The sequence below is a fragment of the Balaenoptera ricei genome, chromosome 13 (assembly GCF_028023285.1).
Source record: "Balaenoptera ricei isolate mBalRic1 chromosome 13, mBalRic1.hap2, whole genome shotgun sequence".
Lineage (NCBI taxonomy): Eukaryota > Metazoa > Chordata > Mammalia > Artiodactyla > Balaenopteridae > Balaenoptera > Balaenoptera ricei.
The window spans coordinates 94,831,952-94,855,474 of record NC_082651.1 but is presented as its reverse complement, the minus strand read 5'-3'; the positions used below and the strand labels follow the sequence as shown (position 1 = coordinate 94,855,474).

Genomic DNA, 23,523 nt, shown 5'->3' with positions numbered 1-23,523 from the left:
CTGGGTCTCTCTGAACCTCAGTTTCCTTAGCTGCAAAATGGGCCTTATGTTACGCCGTGGTTCCTCCCGCACAGACGGTTTTGGAGCGCCTACAGTGTGCAGGCTTCATGCTCAGTCCTTGTCGACAGCAATGTCCGTACTGAGCCCTGCTGCTTGCGCAGACGTGTGTGGCTCTGGGGGCTGGGAGGTGACGTGGACCTGCATTTGCAGTCACAAGGCCAGGCTTGGAGCCCGAGTCTGTGACCTTGGGAAGGACTTCCAGCCTGAGTGAGCCTTGGCCTTCACCGCGAGTAAAGAAGTGTGGTAACGCCCTCCTTAAATAGCGTACCTGTGAGGACTGGTTAGTTACCAGCGAGCCGAGACTGGCTGTGTACTCACTTCCGCCCTGCTCATTGCTCTCCTTTCCCGCGTCTAGGTGGAAGCCGAGTGGACAATGAAGAAGAAGAGGAGGGGGAAGGGGGGCTGGAACAGAGCTGCCCCCCAAACCCCTACCAGATGCACCCCCCGCCCGAAGGATGTTGCACCATGGACGGTGAGATGCCCACCAGGCTGCGCGCCGAGGGGCCCCGAGGTGTGAGCCGTGCCCGCGTCGCCAGCAGGTTGTGGCCAGGCGGGCCCTCCGTCCCGGCAGCACTGGCTACACCGCGTGGGGCTCCGTCAGGCTGACGGTCCTCAGTCACTCTTGGGACAGCCTCACCGTTACAAATGCATTCAGATCCAAAAGTTAATTTTTCTCCATCGACCGTTTAAAAACTAGAATATCCCAGCTGAGGTCGGCTTCCACCGTGTATTTATATCAGCATTGATGAGTAGGAATAATCTTTCACATCTGTGGCTGCTTTACTGTTGAAAAGGCAGATATATCAGTACGTTGTCTCAGGAACGCTGTACAGTCCGTAAGATTATCCTCATTTTGCCGTTGAGGACCCGGGGCTTGGAGATGCCGGGTGCGGTGGCACCTTTGTTCAGCGATGGGAGCCTGTGCTCTGCGCTTGAGGGTCTTGGAGGGCACTTCTGGTTCTGCTCCTCCCCCGCCTGGCAAACTCGCTGGCTGGTTGAAGGTCACCTGTCCCGTCACCATACCAGTCAAGAGGTGTCACTACTTAGTTGGTCAGTTAATTGAGTAAAGTAATTATTGAGCCCCTGCTCTGAAAATATGGAGATAAAAGGTCCAAGAGCTCCCAGTGTAGCGAAGCTATGTGAGCAGACCCTCTGCACACAGTGTAGAAAGTGCTGGGAGGTTGGGGTGGTCTGGGCCAGCAGGGGTCCGTGGGAGCACGGGAGATGCTCCCAATGCTGGTGGAGGGTTTGGGGAAAGGCCTCCTGGAGGAGCTGGCCCTTTATATGGGTTTTGGAGGATCGGTAGGAGTTAGCCAGGAGAGTGAGAGAGGGCTGGGGGGAGTGGGATATTCCCGACAGAGGAACAGCAGGTGCAAAGGCTTAGAGGAGTGGGAACGCGGCCCGTCTGGGGAACTGCTACTAGTTTATGTAGGTAGGGGACTGAGGGGTGGCCAGGCAGGGCTTGGATAAGTGATGAGACGGCCTGTGGAGGCCCCTTGCACCCTGCCTGGGGGCCTGGACTTGACCTTGGGCACGATGGCCGGCAGGGGAGGGAGTCAGCCCTCCCTGGGGCTGCTCTTCCAGGAAAAGGGAAACAGATACAGTAGCTCTTCGTGATATAGGACTTCTGGTGTCCAAGAGCTAAAAGGCCGCCTAATTAAATAAGAGAATGGCAAACTCTCCGGTGGTCACTACCGTGATTTTCAAAGAATTTCCAGGTGAACACAGTGAACATTGACTGCCCACGGCCTTTTTTCCTCCAGCTCTTCAGAAGGAAGGGGCTGTTGTGCAGACTGGGAGGGGCCTGGGTCATGGAGGTAAAGACCTGCTGGGCCCTTGAACTCACCTGTGGGAATTGGTTTAACTTCCCCAAGATGACGCAGGGGAACCACCCCAAGCTCCATCCTGACCCCCCCCTCCCAGCAGCTGTGAGCAAATGACTTGACCTCTCAAATGAGAACTTTCCAGGGCTTCTCCCACCTGGTGCTGTACACAGTGGGTGCCTCTTCCTGCTTCGCCCAGGGGCAGATGCGAGAACTCGGAGCTAGTGCCTTGTAAATGGTAAAGCAGATACACCGGAGGAGAGTCTTCTTAAAGTACCGTAGAGTTTTGCAGGGAAGGCCTTGGGGTCATCAGGGTTCACGTTAACTCTCATCGTCCCTATCGATAACTAAAGATGGAAAACCAGAGGGCATCCGGCTCAGTGTGCCTTCAGGGAGAGAGATTCCCAGAAAGGGCCCATCCAAATAAATCTCACCTGTTTCCCTCTTCTTCATTTTTTTCCTAAATATTTTTGGACACTTAATTTTTAAATAGGAACTATATTTAAAAGCTCTGAAATACAAAAGTTCATGTGTATAGAGTGAAAGTCTCCCTCTGCTGATGAGGCCCCTCTGAGGCCACCAGTGTCACCCGGTCCTCAGCCCGTATCCCTGCCATGTGCCCCTGCCTCATACACATAAAATATAGGGTGGAGAAGACATCAGCTTACAGTCCCTTATGGATTTATCTTGTCTACATTTTAATTTACCATCACTGGTCTACCCTTCTTTCCTGCTGAGCTTCATTTTACATTAATGTGTATTATACGGTGACACCGAGAGTCATAAAAACAGCATGTGGTTAAGCGTCATGAGTAATGAATTAATTTTTAAAATTTTTTATTCTTCCCAATCACTTGATTGTTGTGAATGGTTGTGATTGGTAAGTGAAAAGCATGTCAGGGTAATGTACTTCAGAGTGTTCTCAGAATTAATCTGAAAGTCAGCCAGGCCCAGCGGCAGGGTGGCTGATTACGAGACCAGACTCTTGTCACCCCTTTGCCCGTGTGGATCCTGGTTCCGTGGGAGCCCCTCGCTGGGCAGCGTGTGAGCCTGTCCGTCCCTCCTAGGGTTCTGCCAGGCAGGGAAGGACCTGCGTCTCGTCTCCATCTCCAGCGAGCCCATCGATGTCCCCGCGGGCTTCCTCCTGGTGGGCGCCAAGTCCCCCAGCCTGCCGGACCATCTCCTGGTGTGTGCCGTTGACAAGAGGTTCTTGCCGGATGACGATGGACACAACGCCCTTCTTGGTGAGTTTCTCCCCTGCTCCTCTCTGCGGCTCCGGCCGCATGGCGGGTGGGCACAAGGAGGGCCGTTGGTCCCCTTGGGGGACAGGCCACCTTTGAGCCTCTTCATCAGCATGGCACACAACCCTGTTTATTCATCATTCTGTGGGCTATTTCTTTGTGGAATAGAATGCAGATGAGAGTTATTTTGAAAACCTGACTACCTTCCTGTAGAAAGCCCATCAGCACTAATTCTTCTTGTACACGTATTCGTCAGACCTTTCCTAAGTGCCTACTGTGTCAGGAATGCGATCCAAACCCTGTCCTAGATGCTCTTGGAAGCCAGCAGACACGAGGCAGGAGGAGAAGCCCGAGCACGTGGCCCTACCTCCTGGACAGTCACGTCCTGGGGAACGGCCGGGCACCCTCTACCATTCTCTCCTTCACTTTACCTCTCACCAGCCCGTCATTCTTATCCTGGCTTAATAGGTGTGCTTGGACCTGTTAATGCACTTGCCCAAGGGCGCACAAGTAAAGGAACAGCGTCAGGATTCAAACTCAGGTCTTCCTGGTTCCAGATTGTACCCTCTAACTACCGCACCCCACGGTCCCGTACCTGGTCGAGGTCAGCCTAGGGAAGCTGTGGCTTTGATCTTTGGAACCAGCGCTGGCCCAGGGGGCCCCAGCTGCAGTGCAGAGTTGAGACCAAGCCTTATGAAGCCCGGCTCCCCTTTGTTCAGACTTTTATTGAGCTCTTTCTGTGTGCCTGGCCCTGTGCTCAGCTCACTCCCCCATTCGTAGAGCAAAATCAGGGGAGATGTGAGGTTTGGACCGAGAGCCCAGCAAGCTGGCTCCCCCTGCTCCCCAGTTCCTTCTGCACTTTCCACGTGTACAGACATTTAAACCTCACTTTTGTGCTTGATACGGCCGCCAAAGCTGGGTAGGTAAACGTACCGCAGTGGATATTTATTGAGGAGGCGTTATGTCTGAAGCTCTGTGCGAAGGACCGAAGGGTGGAGGTGGGGAGGGGAGAGCGAGGACTGACCCAGAGAAGAAACAGAAGCGGTTCCTGCCACGAGGGCCGCGGGGACACAGTGGTGCGTACACTCTGAAACACGGCAGACGGACGCTCACTGGAGGGACGGACATGGCTCTGGGGCAACGACCAGGGGGAGAAAAAGTTGTGGCCAGTACTCTCTTAAGGCAGGTCCATGGGCTTATCGTAACTGGTTTTTGTTTTTTTAAAATTTTCATTGGAGTATAGTTGATTTACAGTGTTGTGTTAGTTTCAGGTGTACAGCAGAGTGAATCAGTTATACATGTACATATATCCACTCTTTTTTTTGATTTTTAGATTCTTAAGGTGGGGGAGGGATAAATTGGGAGATTGGGACTGACATACACACACTACTATGTATAAAATAGATAACTAATAAGGACCTGCTGTATAGCACAGGGAACTCTACTCAGTACTCTGTAATGGCCTGTATCGTAACTGGTTTGTTTTTTTTTTAAATTGGAGTATAATTGCTTTACAATGTTGTGTTAGTTCCTGCTGTACAATGAAGTGAATCAGCTCTATGTATATATATATCCCCTCCCTCTGGGACCTCCCTCCCCCCCACCCATCCCACCCATCTAGGTCACCACAGAGCACGGAGCTGATCTCCCTGTGCTATATAGCAGGTTCCCTCTAGCTATCTACCCTACCATGTGTAAAATAGATATCGTAACTAGTTTTTGAAAGCAAGAATAATCCAGAAAATTCACTCTACCAAGGAAACCCACAGAGTCATTGCGTCTCAGATTTAATTTGCTTATCAAGGCCGCTTAGGACAAAATGAGTGGGGAAGATGGCCTGGTGCCTTGGTTCGTGTTTGATCTGGCCGTGGCTGGGGGTTTGCCTGAATTCCTCCCCTTTGTGACTGTAAAGGAATTGCGAGGGTAGTAAATCAAGGAGGCTCTGGGTCTCGAAATGTGGAGACAAGAATCTTTCAGTTCATTCACCACCAGCCCAGGAACAGCTTCAACCCCTCAGGCGGGGAGCTTAGAGGAAGTGGGGTCTTTGTTAATTGCTTGCCAAAAAGCCATCGGAGGTGGGTAACAAGGGCCGGCTGGTAATAACCGTCGCTTTCTTCTCTTAAAATAACTTTATGCTCTCAGCTTGCACACTTAGCGCTGTTTAGGTTTCCTGCAATTAACCCTGATGGCTGCACAGGAGAAGGTGGCCCTGCAGCCCTCTGGGAGCCGGGGCTCAGCGCTGTTTAGTGACCTATAAAGTGGAGGCCGTGGAATATCTTGGGGGAAGCAACAGCTTTCGGTGCCTCTCCGCCCCGTGATTTATAATGAAGGGAGCGTCGTTTTAGTGAGTTTGAATCAACTGAGGGATTTGGTCTGAGAAAGTGAAAAAATGAAAACCTAGGTGGGTGTTTCAGTTTTTTGATAGTAATTCTTCGAAATTGGCTGATAGCTAAGACATAGGAGAAGAAAACATCTAGCTAGATTGTTCATTTCCGACATGGGAGTAAACAAGCTCTTTGTGCATCCAGAACGCAAATAATTAAGCATTTATGGAATGTGTAACCCCAAACTGAAGGTGGACTTTAAATTCAGCCCAGGGCCCCAAAGCCAAGTGGGACCTGGTCCTTCCTGGGAGCTCAGGGCCTGTGGGAGGACACAGGCCAACCAGGACTCAGCTCGGAGATCCGCACCCATGGCCACAGAAATCTCTGTACAGCAGGTCCCAGCCTAGGGCTTAAGGCGCTAGAGGATCCCGAAGGACGTACCGACTCCCAGGGATGGGAGAGTATCTCAGAGTATGTGGTGATGGAGTTGGGTCATGAAAAATGGGTGGATTGCCAGTTGGAGAAAGACAGCAGCAGCCGCAACAAATGAACCTGACAGCGGCTACTTTACTGAGCACTTCTCACGTGCGAGAAACTGTCCTAGTTAAAATGAGTTAGGTGAGTGAGGTGTTACTACCTAGCATTTAGATATGAAGAAACAGAGGCACGGGCAGTAGAACGAGGTGTGCCTGTCCTTACTGTCCTGGAAGGGCCGGGGTTTCCACTTTTATTTCTGAACCACAAGGAGGAGCCCCTTCTCGCCTGTGGCCCCCTCCCTGTTTCTGGAATGGAGCCATGGTCCCACAGTCCCCAGTTGTCATAGGACAAAGGCCTGTAAGCTATTCAGCTATTTCTGGAAAGGGATGGCAGTGCTGGCCTTGGTGAAGTGCTCTGAGCATCCTTGGTTGTGCAGTTCTGTTTCTTGTTCATCATCTTTTCAACCCTCAGGGTCAGAATCCCTTCCAGGGAGCGTGGAGGTTTTCTCAGGGCCTCATTCTTAGATGGCAGTTGAGCTGTTTATCTCAAGGTGCCCAGGTTGGAGACCAAAGAATAAATAAAAACATTAGATGATAAAGTTAGAAAACATTAGAAACATTAAAACATTAGAAAACAAAAGCCTATCAAAATGTATGCGGAGATGCTAAGTGTTCACTTTGACAGTTATCTTGTTTCCTCTCTCCTCCTTCCCTCCCGATATTTGCTGCCTCTCCTGTGTCAGGCACTAGTTTGTATACACACACTTACACACACAGACATGACCCATGCCTCCCCACAGACATACCGTGCTCCCGGTCCTTTGGAAGCATGGGGATATTTATGGAGGAAAATATACAAATTTCAGTAACTCTAACACTAAGGGAGAAGTTATAAGAACCGTCAGCAATATAAAGTCCGGTTGGGAGTTCGGCATAGTAGTAGGAGGAACGGGAGGTAAAGCAGGAGGCGAGGATGGGGGCCACTGGGGGCAGCCTTGAAGGCCATGCTTCTGGGTCTACACTCCATTCCCATGCTAGAATTCGGGCATCGCTTTCTGGATCTACCCTGGACAACTACTTAGCCTCTCTGGTTCTCATTTCCCAGAAGAAGGTTTTGCTGTCCTGACTGACTGGTGGTTGTGTCAGTTAAGCTGAGTGCCCTGTTTGGGTGACCGTAAATGGCAAGAAGGCTGTTGGTTTTCTCTGCATGGCAGTTTCCTCCCTGTCCCTTTAACAACAAGTAAACGTAGAGCATGGTGTTGGCATTTCTTCGGTACCTTATCTGTTTCTCTGGTACAGAGGGGATAGGAGTTTGGAAGGATAAACTAACCTGTGCCTGCCTTCTTAGACCAAGAGATTTGTCTTTATTTCTAATGCCTTTTAAGGAATATTAAATTTGCTTAAAATCAGTCAGAGAATCCAGAAGGTTTCTGTAATATAGACGTCTTCTTTCTCTGTGGAGAGATGTTTTTTTTCTTTTCTCTCTCTCTTTTTTTTTTTAAAGACACCAATTGTACTTGAACATTTGTTACTTTTTTAAAAAAAATTAATTAATTAATTAATTAATTTTTGGCTGTGTTGGGTCTTTGTTTCTGTGCGAGGGCTTTCTCTAGTTGTGGCAAGTGGGGGCCACTCTTCATTGCGGTGCACGGGCCTCTCACTATCGCGGCCTCTCTTGTTGCGGAGCACAGGCTCCAGATGTGCAGGCTCAGTAGTTGTGGCTCACGGGCCTAGTTGCTCCATGGCATGTGGGATCTTCCCAGACCAGGGCTCGAACCCGTGTCCCCTGCATTGGCAGGCAGATTCTCAACCACTGCGCCACAAGGGAAGCCCCCAATGGAGAGATGTTTTGAACCTTCACAAACTGATGTTATTTTGGACAGTAGCCAGAGGCCTCAGGATTATCCCCTTTAAAAGCAGAGCTTACAGAACCCCATGGTCCTCCTGGCCTAAGTTGAAATGCCCTTTGTAAACTTGTCAGCCAGAGCATACGATAAAATAAGTTAGTCTCAGCTTCAGGGTCTCTCCTGCCGAAGGACCTTGCTCCTTAGAAACCAGACGTACCAGTGGGCGAGGCAAGGTCATAGGGAAGGCCTTTGTGAGATAGTGAAGTTAAACCAGAAGGGTCACCAGATAGAAAACCTAAATCATTACATTTCTCTGGTATTAACCAACAGTCCTGTTGAGTCCAGTTTGAATAGACTTTACAGTATGTAAAGGTCTTTCAAGCACGTTCTCTGGATTTTAATAGTTCATGGGAGGTGGTTTTGTCATTGCCTCTATAAAGCCAGCCTTCCCAGAGCCTCAGAGCTGAACTCTGTCATCTCCCAGAAAGGCCCCCTCTGGCCTCAGGCAGCAGGACGCTGACATAGACCACCACGTTTTAGCCGAGTGTCTCCACTCCGCAGCCGCTGGGGCCATAGATTTCACTCACCACCGCCCTGGCTCTTGCATCAAGAGCGCCCTGGTGGAGCTCTTGATTTCTTCTCTGCAACTCGTGGGATCAACTTACTTGATTCCCGGAGGGAACTTTGGACTCTGAAGAGGACTCCCAATGCATCCAGTCTCAGGGGTCTGATTGCTTTGAGATTCTGTGGCCAGCCTTGAAGGAGATGCGGACACAGCAAATTATTGCAGGTGCTCGGTCAGTGTAGACAGTTGAATGGGACAGTTCTTGTCCTGTGCCATAGGACGCAGAGGCTTTAAATAGGCCCCTAAGCGAGTTCAGTCTTCCAAGCTTGCCTGGGCTCAGCTCTACGACCAAGTCCACTTGGTCCTCCTGTTTGCATCAAGGTCATCTTGACCCCTGGGCCACCAGGAGCTGACAGGGACCTTTGCCCCGTGGACTTCCCTGCTGGTGTGGTATAGATTGTGAATGCCTAGTGGACGATGTACCACTTGGAGGGACTTTGGTGTAAGATGGGGATGGTCATGGTTTTTTCCTCCCCAGGTTTCTCTGGGAATTGCGTTGGCTGTGGGAAGAAAGGCTTCTGTTACTTCACAGAGTTCTCCAGTCACATGAACCTGAAGGTGACCACCCAGCCCAAGAAGCAGAAACACTTGAAATATTACCTGATCCGCAACGCACAGGGGACTCTGACCAAAGGGCCTCTCATTTGCTGGAAAGGCTCAGGTGAGCAGCTCTAAGGGGGTGGGGCGTGAGAAGGGGGCGCCTCCAAGCGAGCCAGGGGCCTGTCGGCAGGACTCTGGGCCGAGACTGCTCTGCAGTGGGCGTGGTTTCAGGCAACACGTCAGCCCTGTTAAAATTTTTTTTGTTTTGAATTTTATTTTTTTATACAGCACGTTCTTATTAGTTATCTATTTTATACATATTAGTGTATATATGTCAATCCCAGTCTCCCAATTCATCCCATCCCCCCTCCGCCTGCTTTCCCCCCTTGGTGTCCATACGTTTGTTCTCTACATCTGTGTCTCTATTTCTGCCCTGCAAAACGGTTCATCTGTACCATTTTTCTAGATTCCACATATGTGTTAATATACGATATTTGTTTTTCTCTTTCTGACTTACTTCACTCTGTATGACAGTCTCTAGATCCAGCCACGTCTCTACAAATGACCCAATTTCTTTCCTTTTTATGGCTGAGTAATATTCCATTGTATATATGTACCACATCTTCTTTATCCATTCGTCTGTTGATGGGCATCTAGGTTGTTTCCATGACCTGGCTATTGCAAATAGTGCTGCAATGAACATCGGGGTGCAAGTGTCTTTTTGAATTATGGTTTTCTCTGGGTATATGCCCAGTAGTGGGATTGCTGGGTCATATGGTAATTCTACTTTTAGTTTTTTAAGGACCCTCCGTACTGTTCTCAATAGGGCACTGCACGATTTAACAGCATCCCTGGCCCCCAACCACGAGATGCCAGCGGCTCTCAGCGCTCCTGATGATCAACAGTGTCTCCAGACATTGCCAAATATACCCTGGGGGACAGAACCACCCCCGGCTGAGAACCTTGCCCCAGATACTTGCCACAAGAAGGCACAGCACAGTGTGGCCCTGTGTCAGCCTTGAAAGCGCCCATACAATTAGGCTGACACTATAAACTAGATGCTACAGTCCTGGGAAATTACAACGTGACTTTGCACTACGGGCATCTAGTTTATAGTATCAGCCTAATTTATGGGAGCTTTCAAAGCTGACACAGGGCCACACTGTGCTGTGCCTTCTTGTGGCAAGTATCTGGGGCAAGGTTCTCAGCCGGGGGTGGTTTTGTCCCCCAGGGGATATTTGGCAATGTGTGGAGACACTGTTGATCATCATGAGTGCTGAGGGCCGCTGGCATCTCGTGGGTGGGGCCAGGGACGCTGCTAAATTGTGCAGTGCCCGGGGCAGCACCCCTCCAAAGAAGTGTGCAACCCAGAGTCAATGGCGCCAAAGTTGAGAAACCCTGACTTAGAGAAAATTCAGCTCAAATAGGCCCCCTTCCCGCCCCACAGCCTGTTGACTGTGAAGAGAAAGACCAGCTTCCCGGTGCTGGTCCTTGCAGAAGTGAGTGGGCTCCCGCTTTAGGGAAGGGCCACACTCCGCCCTTCTCTGTCTCCCCGTATTCTCATGGCTGCAGTCAGCTATAGGGGCAGAGGGAGGGGCTGGATTTCCCAGGCCCAGGTACTCTCTGAGATCCCCCCCACCCCCCCACAAACCGCTGGGGAGGGACGTGTCCTAGGAGCGGTGTCCGCGAGGTGCCCGGGAGAGCCAGACTGTTGTCCCTCACTTGTCTGCGTAGGTTCACTCTGGTCACCTGGGATCTCCCAGCCAGCTTCTGCAAGTAGAGCAGAGGGCTTCAGGAGGGGCTGGCTCTGGACGTTCTTCCCCTGTCCCCTCCCATCACTCCTCTCCCCGCCCCTCTCCTGTTCTTGCATGGCTCAGTAAATATTTCTTGAGCTCCTACTGCGTACATGCCTGTCATTTTCTACATCCTGGGGAGGCAGTGGTTCTTCCCCTTGTGGGACCAAATAAGAGTCTTTGATCACTTGCTGTGACCAAGTACTCCTGGGAGTTAATCTTCCGGACAGAGAGTGATTTAGGGGCTGGAGGACGGTATTAGCTGTTCCTTTACCTTGAGTAAGGCTCTGTTCTTCCCTTGCACTTGAAGGGCGGCGATGGAAGGTCTTGTTTGTATCATGTGTTTCTGTCTTTTTCCCAAATGGTCACTATCGCTCCTGCTCCTGGCAGAAGAGCTGTCCCTCAGATGGATCCCCTGCCTTTGGCACTGAGCCTGGGGCACGTCACACCCCCTCCTTCCCCCCGGCTACAGCGAAGAAGAGACTAGGCTGGCCTTGGCACCATTGTGGTCGTCTCTGTAGCTGGCTCTCCTACAGGACAGATTCCGGTCTAGGAAGTCATCTCACACTGTTGGGGAGGAGCAGTGGTTTGGTTTTCACGTGTGCATCTTCCCCGCAGAGTTCAGAAGCCGGCAGGCCTCCGCCAGTGCATGTTCCAGCTCTCTGTTCCCACCGCTGGAGAGCTCTGGGCCGCCAGCTCCCTTCCCCAGCGAGCCTGGTCCGGGGACGACCCCGAGCATCCCGCTGGGAGCATCGCAGGCAGGTGAGGTGATGGGGCAGCGCCGGAGGTGCCAGGAGTGGGCTTTAGTTTCCCCAATGCCGGAGGTGCCAGGAGTGGGCTTTAGTTTCCCCAGTGTTCTGACTTGGAAATTGAGGCACGAAGATGCTCGCATAGGATCTCACGGGCAGTAGGATTCGATACAGGCATTTCTGGTTCATGAACTCTACATTTGCCATGCTGAACAGACCTGATAAGCACGACGGCTGTTATCAAGGAGATAGCAGCCTCCTTCCCAAGGCCTCTGGTGGGTTGGTGGTTGTTATTCCTCCTGCCCAGGGGCTCTGTCGAGGGGACCCGGGCCCTTGCCCCATGTGACTCACAATCCGTAGCGAAGAGGCTGCACCTGGGCTGGGAACACGCTTCTCCTCCAGAGGCACCGTGTCCCCCCTTCCACGTGGTGTCTGCTGTTGTCCTCACTGTGCCCGGGCCACCTGGGGCCTGTCACACCTTGGCAGCTGGAGGGATCACTGTTTTTGTCGTCAGAACACCTTGGTGTGAGTTCCAGCGCTGCTGCCTGCTAGCCAAGTGATTTGGGGCCTCTCGTTTTAACTCTTTGAATCTCCGTTTCCTCATCCGTACAGATGGAGAAAATCGTTTCTGTCTAATTTGCAGGGTGATTGTAAGAATTGAGCGTGATGATAGTAATAGCAAATACTTTGTGCTTGTGACCTTCTGTTAACTCATGTCGTCCTCACAGTGGCTCTATTATTACCTCCATTGTCTAGATGAGAACAATGGGAGGTGACGTAAGTTAAGGAAGGTTGCACAGCAAGTACGCAGCAGAGCTGGGGCTCAGTCACAGGTCGTCTGGCTTCGGAACCCACCCTTAACCCCCTCACCATGCCGCCTCAACACAGGAGACGTTTTGTGCTACTCCTGAGTCTGGAGTACCTTCCAGATCATTCTGGCTGATGTGGGTGACTTAGAAGACCACAGCCCCCAGTTGCCCCCAGAATTCTCCTCGGGCCCGGGGAGCCCCAGACCCTGTGGGCAGCCTGGATCTGGGCGATGGCAAACCTGACTGCTTTCCTGAGCATGTTTGACATGACCCTGAACTCAGGAGGGTGAGCGAGAAGGTGGAAGGAGGGTGGAGCAGGTGCAGGGGTGCTCCCGGAATCCAGGGGCCCCGCTGGCCCTTCTCTCACCGGGCGTGCTCAGTAAAGCATGCGCAGGAGTGTGTGTGCCTGTGTGTGCACATATGCGTGTGTGCCTGTCTGTGTGTGTCTGTGCTTTCTCCGGGGGGCAGAATCACTCTGGCAAGAGTTCTGACCCCTGATGGGCCGCGTCAGTGAAAGGCTAATTTGTAAACTGGAGGAAGAGTCATTTCCTGCTTGCTGGGCTCACAGAGTGCCCTGCCCTCTCCCCTCTTTCTCTCTGCTGTCAGGACCAGCCTCCGATCACGCCTCACTAACCGCAGCCGTGGGTCCGGCTGTTTTCAACGGCAAAGATTCCCCGAAGCACCAGCCGCTGGTGAAGCACAGCCTGTCCGCCGTGCCGCGTCCCTCGGCCTTAGGTAGCCTTGCCCGTCCTGTTCGGGGGCCTTACTCTGCTCTGGGTCAAGACGGTGGAGGGGTGGGAGGATGGGGGAGCCCCCGTGCTGAGGCCCCTGAGCCTCCTGGAATTGGGGGGGCTTGGAAGGAGAGTCAGGCCAGGCCAGCAGGTGCCTCCTGAGTCCGTGGCGCTGTGCTCAGGCCCTGGCTCTGGGGGGGCCCTGGCTTCGGCCCCCGACTTGGGTGGTGGGTGTGTCTGCCAAGACACAGTGGGAGCCCCGTATGGGCGGGTGACCTGTCGCATTGTGGGCCGCCCGCCGTGAGGGCTGGAGAGTTCTGGAGAAATGGGGCCACGTGGTGTCATGGGAAGACAGGGGCTCCAGAATCAGATGAACAAGAATTCAAAACCCAGCTCTGTCAGGGGATCAAGTCTCCTTGCTAAACATTCTCTCATCAGGAGATGAGAATTCTGCTCTGAGGGCAGTTGAGGAGGTTAGATGAGGCGCTGTATGGAAATTCAGGGCACAACTGGCAGCTCACTAAGGGGCGCCATTATTGCCACCTGCATCAACACCATCACTGAGCTGGTCTTTTCAGGGAGGGCTTCCTGGTGGAGGTGACAGCTGAGCTGCGGCTGACAGTTGGGGAAGCATTAATTAGAGACGGTATGGGAGGAAGTGAGGAAGAGGGATGAGGAGGTGAGGGTCCGAGTGAGAAAAGCGAGTGAAGGGGTGAAGCAGGCCTCCTGCTGGAGTGGAGGCTGTGGGTTGAGGAAGAGTCGGAGCAGTCCGGGGACCCCACGTTCGGCGCTCTCCCTCCGTGCTTACCTGGAGCCATTTGATAGGCCAGTCTTACCTCTCTCCTCCCTCCTGCGTGCACACAGCTAAATGGAATATTAGGACCCGAGGGCATCAGTGGAAGAGGGCCCAGAAGCCGTCTAGTCCGACCTGCCTGACAGAGAAGGAAAGTGTGGCCCAGAGAGACACCAGCCTGCTTGCCAGGCTTCCCCGCTTCCGTGACACGGCTGGCGGAGGACTCCCCTGGTGGGGGAATTGTCTCCCTCTTAGTTGAAGGAACGATATCTTTTCTGACTTGGATCTGAGCCCTCCCAGTCCTGACCAGAGTGTCCATTCTGGAGTCAAATCCCCGTAACTTCCCCAGTGTGAGGAACCCCAGGCAGGCACCCACTTTTCCTCCCAAGACTGTTTCTTCTCGGTGAGGTGCTAAATTTAGGGTGGCCAGTGGCTGAGGACTGGGCCTCTGGGGACGGTGACGGGAGACTGTGCTGCTGGTACCTCCCCTCCCTGCACCGAGGCCTGGGTGCATCCGCCCCGGGCAGCAGGGACAGAGGACATCCTTCGGCCTGGGCCCTACGAGGTTGGCTCTGGGGACCCAACCTGAGGCTCCTTCTGTGGTGAATGAATGTGTTTCTTGGAGGGGCATGGGAAATAGAGCCCCAGTTCCCTAGCGTGATGCTGGAAACTTCCGGAATCTGGCCCCAACCAACCTTTTGAACTCGCTCATTCCCCACCCTTTCTACTTAAGAACTCATACCCTGGCTGCACTGGGTACAGCTCAGTGGCCTCCGTATCCTGTCTCTATGCCCTGGTCACACATCCGTGCCCTTGAAGGGCTCTCACCCCCCACCTGCTATACCTGCCCTTCAGAGCTTAGCTCAGGTGTCACCTCCTCCTCGTAGGAGCGCTCCCTCCTTGTGACCCTCAGGTGTCAGGCTCTGTTCCGTGGCCATTTGTGTCTGTCGGGCCTATGAAGTTCCTGGGAGCAGGGCCGTCATCATGTTTTCCGGGAGCCCAGATACTCCGCAGAGCCTGGTCCGGAGGGCGCCATGGATGCTGGCGGAGTGTGGTTGCACCATTAAGGGCACAGCTGGAGCATCGGAGGTCCTGTGCCTCACGCCTGCTCTGGGGAGAGCTGGAATCAGTTTTAAGAAACTGCTTCTGAAGCTACAAGGAGTGTTTAACCAGGGCTTGGGGGCTGTCGCTCAGTGGTTCGCGGCGGAAGTGCTGCGCCTGCGGGATTGGGGGGGGGGGTGGTAGGGTGGGGGAGGGAGTTAGGAAATGTGCAGGATCCTTTCTTTGGTTGTCCCAGCTCAGGGTCCGGATGTGCAGTGCCTGCAGGAAGTGGGCTATATGATGAAGGCTTGTCTCCCCTGAAGTGCCAAATAGGGTCCCCCTCCCCACTACCAGGACACATGGCCAGAAATAGATGGTCCACAGGGGCGGCTCCTGGTGACATCATTTTGGCAGAGGTCATGAGCTCAGAGTCCACCTAGAGACAGCGTTAGCATCCCAAAGGGAGAAAATACCTGCAGATCTTCCATCCTTAGTACCGAGGCCCAATCCCACTGCCCTCCCTGCTTTGGTAGTTTAACGTGGTTTTTAGAGGAGCTGGCATCTCAGTCTTTGTGGGAGCTCTTCTACCGGCTCTTGAGGACAGATGTTCGGGGAGGTGAAGATGTGATTCTAAATGGAACAAACATAGCAGGAGCTGCCTCAGAGGTCACGGGTATCAGAGGAGCCCACCTGCTGGAAAGCTCTTTGCAAACAAAGAACTTCACGTTTTTAACATTTTATTCACTTCATTTCATTCATTTTCAGTCGGTCTAAAGAAGAGGTGAAAATAACTTTGGATTACTTTTAAAAGACTCTAAAGCAATGGTTCTCAAACTGCAGTGCGCCTCAGCATAACCAGGGTGCTTGCGAACGAAGTGTTTTCTTTCACTTCCAGAGGTCTGCTTCTGTAGGTTGAGGGGTGTCCAGGAGCAGACACTTTGAACAAGCTCCCACTGGTTCTGTCCAGCTTTGTCTCAGGCCAGACTTGGAGAAACATTGCTCTAAACTGGTGGTTCTCAACCCTGGTTGTGGTTTAGAATCACCAGGAGCTCGTGGGTCATCAGAAGGCATCTGGACATGCTGGGGTTCTGGTTTCCTTGGGATGGGGTTGCATCTGGGAATAGAGAGTTTTAAAATTTAAACTTTAATGTGTCATGGTTGAACGCGGAGCTCTTAAATGTAGGGGAAATTTTGTGTGGGATGGGTCCCCAAAAATATGGTAACCAATTCTTGATATTTTGAATAATCCAAGAACAGAGCATGAGTCGTGCTCATGCTGTTCCCTGCCGTGGGCCGGGATGACTCATTAACAGCAGTGGGTACCAGCTTCTGTCCCCCATCATTTTGTTAGTCTGAAATTAGCTTGCGAGGCCGGGGGTGGGGAGAGGTGCACAGGTGGATCAGTACTGCCCCCAAGTGGTGAAACTGTGGCGGTAAGTTGAATGCGGCTGCAGCTTGTCTACAGAAACAGGTATTAATTTACTGGAATGTGTAGATGATGATGGTGATGTGGGTCTTGGTGGCTATCATTTATTGGACCCAAACTCTGTGCTTTACATATGTTCTCTTTAGTCCTGATCAAACCACCTTTCAGAGTAGGTTTTATTATCCCACTGTAAAGATGAAGGAGGTGATGCTCGGAGAGCTAAAGCTTAGACACTTGCACAGTTTTGGAATAAAACGTTTACGAAGGTCGATGGGATATTTCCTTAAGCCTAGATACTTCACTAGATGCTAAAACCCATTGTGAAACTGTGATTTAAAAAATTACAAATAAGTGTGCTCCAGTTCAGGGGAACGTTGTATTGAAGCCCATCCCTAGTGACAGCCTAATCCACGCTCTGAATGTTGTCTAGGTATCTTATCAAACTCCGGGCCGCCCAAAAAACGCCACAAAGGATGGTCTCCAGAATCTCCATCAGCTGTGGATGGTGGTTACCCCCAGGGTGGTGGGAACAGAGCTAAGTATGGTAAGTGACGAAATCCTTGCCCCAAGTCCAAGGCTTGGGTACTCGCGGTGGTGGTGCTGCTGGTGGTGTGTGTGTGCGTTTACATGTGCTTTTGTGTGTATTGGTGAGAAAGTTCTAGGGAGGCAGACTTGGGTATAACAAAAGATTCTCTTTCTCGTACATTAGACTTGCTTAACAAAGCCCAGGATCCATGTACAGTACTGAGTTCTCTGATCCTAGAGGAATTTTTTTAAAAGGCTTGCCTGTCACTTGGCAGGGATATTGACAGGGGAGGAGACTGGGTTGTTTGGTGGGGAAGGGGGACCCAGTGACCTTTAAGATGCTTTGACCTCAGGAATCTGTGATTCCCGGACTTGGATGCCCCCCTAAGCAGGGAACTGGTCAAGCTGTAGCAGATGTGTTGGCCAGCCTGACGGCAGGTCTGCCGGAGGTGGATGCTTTGTCTGACGTGTCTTCCTAACGCTCTCGGCGTGTCCCTAGAGAGCACAGGCGTGACCTGCATGCCCCAGGTTGGCTTGGTGGGACCGGCTTCAGTCACCTTTCCCGTTGTGGCCTCCGGAGAACCAGTGTCCGTTCCCGACAACTTGCTGAAAATATGCAAGGCCAAGCCAGTGATCTTTAAAGGCAAGTACAGCAGTGTGACGAGTGGTGGAAGTCGGGGAGCCCAGGGGGCGCACGAGAAACAGGCAACATGACACGTCCTCCCAGTCTGGCTCCACACCAAGGGGTCCTCCTGGGAAAACTCTCAAATCCTTTCCGGGGCAATGAGAGAACCAAGCAGCCCGGTCCCTGGGGTAGGCCCTGATCAGGCCCCAGAGTTTCAGAGCTTGTCACGGTTTTCTACGATGAGCCCAAGTGGGGCGATCCTGTTCCCTGACGACCGTTTGCTTGTTCATTTGTTCCTTCAGTCAGTCCCTCTCTCAGCCTCACTCGGCTCCTGCCATGGTACCAGGCCCAGGGCTGAGCACCGTGGGTGAGAGATGGGTCTCAGCCCCTTGCCGATTTGTCAGGCCCCTGGTCTGGCGGGTTGTCCTGTGACCGCTAGTATTTTTGGGCCATGAAATCTGACTTTGGGCAAAGGTAGCCATGGTCACCAGGCAGAAGCATGAAACAAGACCAGATTTGACCTCTATCCTGTGGGCTGATGTACGTGGTTGGAGGTCAGTTTGTGGCTCAACTAAGGAAATTCCTTCCTAATGAAGCGGGAGCCCTTGAAACGTGAGGATTCGGCAGGGCTTGTTTGATGATGGCGCTGGCCAGTACCGTGGGCTGGCACGGAGTCTCACACACACGTGCACACACACACACGCACTCACACATGCAGGTCCTTCTTAAATAAGTGCACACTGTGGGGGTTTTTTCGTTTTTTTATTTTTATTTTTTCTGTTATTATTAGATGGCATAAACTTTTAAAAAAATGTTTATAGGAGTATAGTTGATTTACAATGTTGTGTTAGTTTTAGGTGTACAGCAAAGTGAATCAGTTGTACATATACATATATCCACTCTTTTTTAGATTCTTTTCTCATATAGGCCATTACAGAGTATTGAGTAGAGTGAACACTGGTATCATGTTTGTAGGACTAGAGGAGAGAGGGTGGTAGGAAAGTGGGGAGGTATCTTACTCTTAATTATGAAATAGGAGCGGGTACTCCTTTCTGTATCCTAAAAAAAAAATGGACAGGGTATTCAGGAAGAAGGGTCCAGGTCTGGGTTTTGAACTGGGCGTGAGGCTAGTTGCAGCAAGCGGGGGCTACTCTTCGTTGCGGTGTGCAGGCTTCTCATTGTGGTGGCTCCTCTTGTTGCAGAGCACGGGCTCTAGGCGTGTGGGCTTCAGTAGTTGCGGCACGCGGGCTCAGTAGTTGTGGCTCACGGGCTCTAGAGCGCAGGCTCAGTAGTTGTGGCGCACGGGCTTAGTTGCTCCACAGCATGTGGGATCTTCCTGGACCAGAGATCAAAGCCGTGTCCCCTGCATTGGCAGGCGGATTCTTAACCACTGCACCACCAGGGAAGCCCCTCAGATTCCCTTTTATCTGGGCCCCGTTGTAGCTTCTCTGTGCCTCTTTCATGACAAATTTCACATCCTTCTTTTAATAGTAATTCTTTTCATTGCCTCTTATAAACCATAATGTTTGTGAACAGTGCTACCCAAATTGTGGTCCCTGGACCAGCAAAGCCAGCATCACCTGGGACCTCAGTAGAGGTGTGAATTCCCAGGCCCATCCCGGAATCTGAATCAGAAGCTCTGTGGTGGGGCCCAGCAACCTGTGTTTTAGGAAGCCTTCAGGGGACCCTCATGCACCCTCAAGTCTGGGAATCAATTTCCTGGAGGACATGAACTGTGCCCCAGTCACCAGATCTTCCCCCAGAGCCGAGTGTGAGGCCCGTACACAGCACACGGCAGGCGTCCACTAAGTGTGTGTTGGGTGAATAAATGGAGACCTTCTGAACACAAGATGCCACGCACACGCTTAACCACACTTGATCATCTCAGCAACCACACGAGGGCTCGATTATCTCCACCCCATTCTACAAAGGTGGAGACTGAGGCTTAGGGAAGTTAAGCTTCTTGCTGAGGGTCACGTAGTTAATAAATGGTGCAGAGACGATTCGGAACTGGCCTGGGCTGTCCCGCCTCTGTGAGTTGCCATCAGAATTAATCTTGTAACGTTCGCTAAAGCATTTGTCAAGTTCTGTCAGTATTCGGAGTCTCTGGTCTGTACAGTGATTTATTTTCCTAACTCAGCTTGTCAGAGAGTTCTGGGGGACTGGGAGGCAGAATCCAACACGGGGAGTTGGGGAGGCTCGGGCTGGCGCAGGCCTGGCAAAGATCTGGTAGGTGTTGCCTGCGTGAAATTTCTAGAGTCAGAGCCAAAGGAGCAGCACAGGCGATGGCTGTTCAGCTTTGGCAGTTCCCTCTTGGCCTGGGCTTGCTTGGCTGTAAAATAGGGGATTGGACTAAATGAACAAGCAAATGCTACAGCCCCTGTCTGTTCTCAGAGCAGGTGCGCAAATCAGCAAGGGCTGGGGGTTCAAGATTTCTTGGAAAGGAACACTTGAGTTACCCCAGGTGCAACTGGCCTGCCTGTTTTCACGCCCTCGCATTCAGAGATCCCCACACATGTGGGGACCACGCCTTGTGCCCGAGGCCAGGGGCCAAGCGGGTGCTGTTTCTCCTCCCCCAGGCCACGGGCACTTCCCTTACCTCTGTGGGAACCTGAATGATGTCGTCGTGAGCCCTCTCCTGTACACGTGCTACCAGAACTCCCAGTCTATCTCCAGAGCATATGGACAGTATGGGGCCTCCACGATACAGCCCATCTCAGAGGAGATGCAGCTCCTGCTGACCGTCTACTATCTCGTCCAGCTGGGTGAGTCTCCCTCCCATTTCGTGGGAACCACTGGTGGAATAATCGCTAAAGGCGGGAACCGCACAAGCCTTGATCTCTGACCCTCTCTTGGAACCCTTGTGAAGACCGCCTCTGCTATCAGGTCACTGCAGTGGTCTCCACCCCGAGGGGCTGGAAGGGCCTTAAAGTAGGTCAAAATCTACAGTGGGAATTCAAAAATGATTTCCCTGCCCTTCTAGGCGAAGAGATACAGCAGGAATAAAACAATGGCTTTGCCCTCAAGGAGACTGTATCCTAGTGGGAGAGAGAAACAGTAAACAAGTGGAAAGTAAGCAGAGGGAGGTGGGGTATGTGTTTGTGGGGTTGTTTCAGGTTGTCAGAAAAGGCCTCTGTGAGGAGATGGCGTTTGGGTCGAGACCCGAGTGATGAGAAGGATCCAGCCTTATGAAGATCTGAGGGAGGCAGAGCGGGGAGGATGGGTGGGTGGCAGGCGGGGCTGGAGCATGGAGCCCCAGGTCAGTGGGAGCCAGGGCGGCTGCAGAGTGAGAGCATGACAGTGAGGGTGCTGTCAGAGACGGGGTAGGGCCTCAGGCTAAGGTCAAGAGTTCATATTTTAGACACACTGAGAAACACTTTGTATTTGTCTGCTCAGGCTGCCATAACAAAATGCTACAGACTGCATGCTTAAACCTCAGAAATTTATCTTCTCACAGTTCTGGAGGCTGGAAATCCAAGATGAGGGTGGCAGCAAGGTTGGGTTCTGGTGAGGCCTCTCTTCCTGGCTTGCAGACGGCTGCCTTCTCCCTGTATCCTCCTCTGTGCATGTGTGTGGGGACAGAGGGTGAGCTCTGGTGTCGCCTCCTCTTCTTACAGGGCCACCAGTCCTACTGGCTTAGGGCCCCACCCTTCTGACCTCACTTAGCTACTTCTTTAAAGGCCCTATCACTAAATAAGTCGTATTGGGGGCTAATACTTAAACATACGAATTTGGGGGGGGGACACAATTCAGTCCATAGCACCACTGCAATGTTTTAGGCAGGGGACAGATATGATCTGACTTTCATTTCAATAAGACCACATGGGCTGCCATGTGTGGCCAGATGGTGCAGTCGTCCCAGTGAAGGCAGGTGGTGGCTTGGACCACTGACGGCCACAGGGGAGAGATTCTGAAGGTCAGGATGGTGGGCTGTCTGTCTGAGGGATGTGAGGGAGAGATGGCACTTGCATTTTGGCCTGAGCAACCCGGTGAGCCATGGCGCTGGAGGATGAGCGGAAGTCCTGTCTCGGCAATTTCAAGTTTGAGCTGCTGATGGGGCAGCCAGGTGGGCCAAGTCAAGGATTTGGATGTGCGGGTCTTGAGCCCCAGGGAGAGGTTGCAGCTATAGATACAAATTTAGGAAACACGGGCTCAGTGATGATCTATATTAAAGCTGTGAGGCTGGATGAGAGACTGGGAGGGGTGGTGGATGGAGGAAAGTGCCAAGGTTTGAGCCCTGGGACACTCAGCATTCAGGGACCCGGAGGAGACGGAGATGGAGCAGGTAGGGAGGAACCCTCGAGCGTGCTGCTTAGGACTGTCCGGAATCTGGGAAAATGTGGATGTGTTTCTCTTTCTCACTCTTACAATCCACATCCAATCCATCAGTAAGCCCGGCTTCGTCCTGAATCCAACCTCGCCCACCTTCTCCATCACCACCTCCCTTGCCCAGGGTACCACTCTTGCTCAAGCTAAGACAGCTTAAGGCTGCACAGCTGGTGCTGGGTGGAGCTGGATGGGGACGCGTCTTCTAAATCGAAGCGTGGTGCTCTTTCCTCCAGCTCACCCAAATGTGAAATTTTGACACATCAACCAGAAAATACCCGTAGGGAAGAAAACACTGAAGGTGCTCAGTCTCACTAGTCATCAAAGAGATACAAAATTAACACATGAAACAAGTGGTGCTTTTCTCAACTGAACTGATGGTGACAGCCCAAACGATGCTGTCCAGTGGAGCTAAGGGTGCAGGAGAACCAGTGTTATCGTGTGTCATTAGTGTCATGGTACGTTGAGACATTTAAACCATCTGGAGACAGTCTGATGATATGTATTAGTTGGCTCTGTGAGCCCAATTTAGAGCATTTAGGCTAAGGAATGTCCTATACATAAAGCTGTGTATTGCAGAAGTATTTATAAATGTGCTTATTTGGAAGCAGTACAGGGGTCAACAGTACATCAGCATTGCTCAGTCTGTGATGGTGCCTCCACGTTACCAGTGCCCGTTAACAGTGCTATTGATGAAGGCCGTAAACATCATGCGAGCGTGATTGCGGCGTGATGGTGAGGAAAGCAGACACGCCTTGAAGTCATAGGCCCGCAAGCATTATAACGACGTAAAACCTGCGCGTGGAAAAAAAAAGATGGAGAAACATACAAAAATAGTAGTGGTTCTGTTAGGATGGTGAGATGAGGGCTGCTTTCATCACCTCCCTCTATTTCCCAGCTGTCTCGCATGCCATTTAACGTTGATCATTTAGGTTGTGTTGTTTGAGAGTTCGTTTACACGCATTTCCCCAGCACGGCCCCGGTTATGTTGGTGTGAAGCTGCCGCATGGGGCAGGTGCTGAAGCCCCTTCCGCCCGCCTTGTCATTGCCAGCGGCGGACCAGGTGCCCCTGATGGAGGACCTGGAGCAGATCTTCCTGCGCTCCTGGCGGGAGTCACACCTGACGGAGATCCGGCAGTACCAGCAGGTGCCACCGCAGCCCGTCCCGCCGGCGCCTGGGGCCGTGGCGCCCGTCACCTCGGCGCAGCTGCCCTGGCTGGCCGGCCTGGCCGCCAGCTCCTGCAACGACAGCGTGCACATCATCGAGTGCACCTACTCCCTGGCCGAGGGCCTCTCTGAGATGTTCCGCCTGCTCATCGAGGGCAAGCTGGCCAAGACCAACTACGTGGTGATCATCTGCGCCTGCCGGAGCGCCGCCATCGACTCCTGCATCGCTGTCACCGGTGAGGCTGGGCCCCGCCGCTGGGCTGCCGGGAGAGCAGTCTGGTGATGCCCAGAAGCCCTCCTTTGCCGTTGCCCCCTTTTGCCTCTCGTGGCCCCGGGTTTGCAGCTGCGCTGGTTAGTAACAGCTGTTAGCGCACAGTAGCCCCTGGTGTGCCCTGAATAGTGCGCTTCGGGAAAAATTCCATCCCTCCTGGCATAGAAGGTGAGCCGTTCCCCTTTCTCTAGAGAGACTGGGGGCAGGTTTGGATCTGGATAGATGCAGGGAAAACCTGGGTCCCCCGTGCACCTGCTGGTCTGTGGTTTAATGACTCTGGCCCTCAGCTTCTTCAACTACCTAATGGAGATGAAAAAAAATAAATAATGGC

At 52.3% G+C, this 23,523-nt stretch overlaps 1 protein-coding gene across 9 annotated transcripts in view; it reads left to right on the top strand.

Annotated features, from left to right (window-relative positions):
* GREB1 (growth regulating estrogen receptor binding 1) overlaps positions 1–23,523 on the top strand; it is a 144,678-nt gene that overhangs the window by 79,740 nt on the left and 41,415 nt on the right. For all 9 annotated transcript variants that reach the window (XM_059942199.1, XM_059942198.1, XM_059942197.1 and 6 more), the window contains exons 3-11: positions 416–532; positions 2,951–3,127; positions 8,875–9,057; positions 11,348–11,491; positions 12,894–13,022; positions 16,709–16,822; positions 17,303–17,446; positions 20,008–20,193; positions 22,807–23,157. In XM_059942199.1, the coding sequence (XP_059798182.1) occupies positions 416–532; positions 2,951–3,127; positions 8,875–9,057; positions 11,348–11,491; positions 12,894–13,022; positions 16,709–16,822; positions 17,303–17,446; positions 20,008–20,193; positions 22,807–23,157 (1,545 nt within the window). The remainder of the gene's footprint in view (positions 1–415; positions 533–2,950; positions 3,128–8,874; positions 9,058–11,347; positions 11,492–12,893; positions 13,023–16,708; positions 16,823–17,302; positions 17,447–20,007; positions 20,194–22,806; positions 23,158–23,523) is intronic.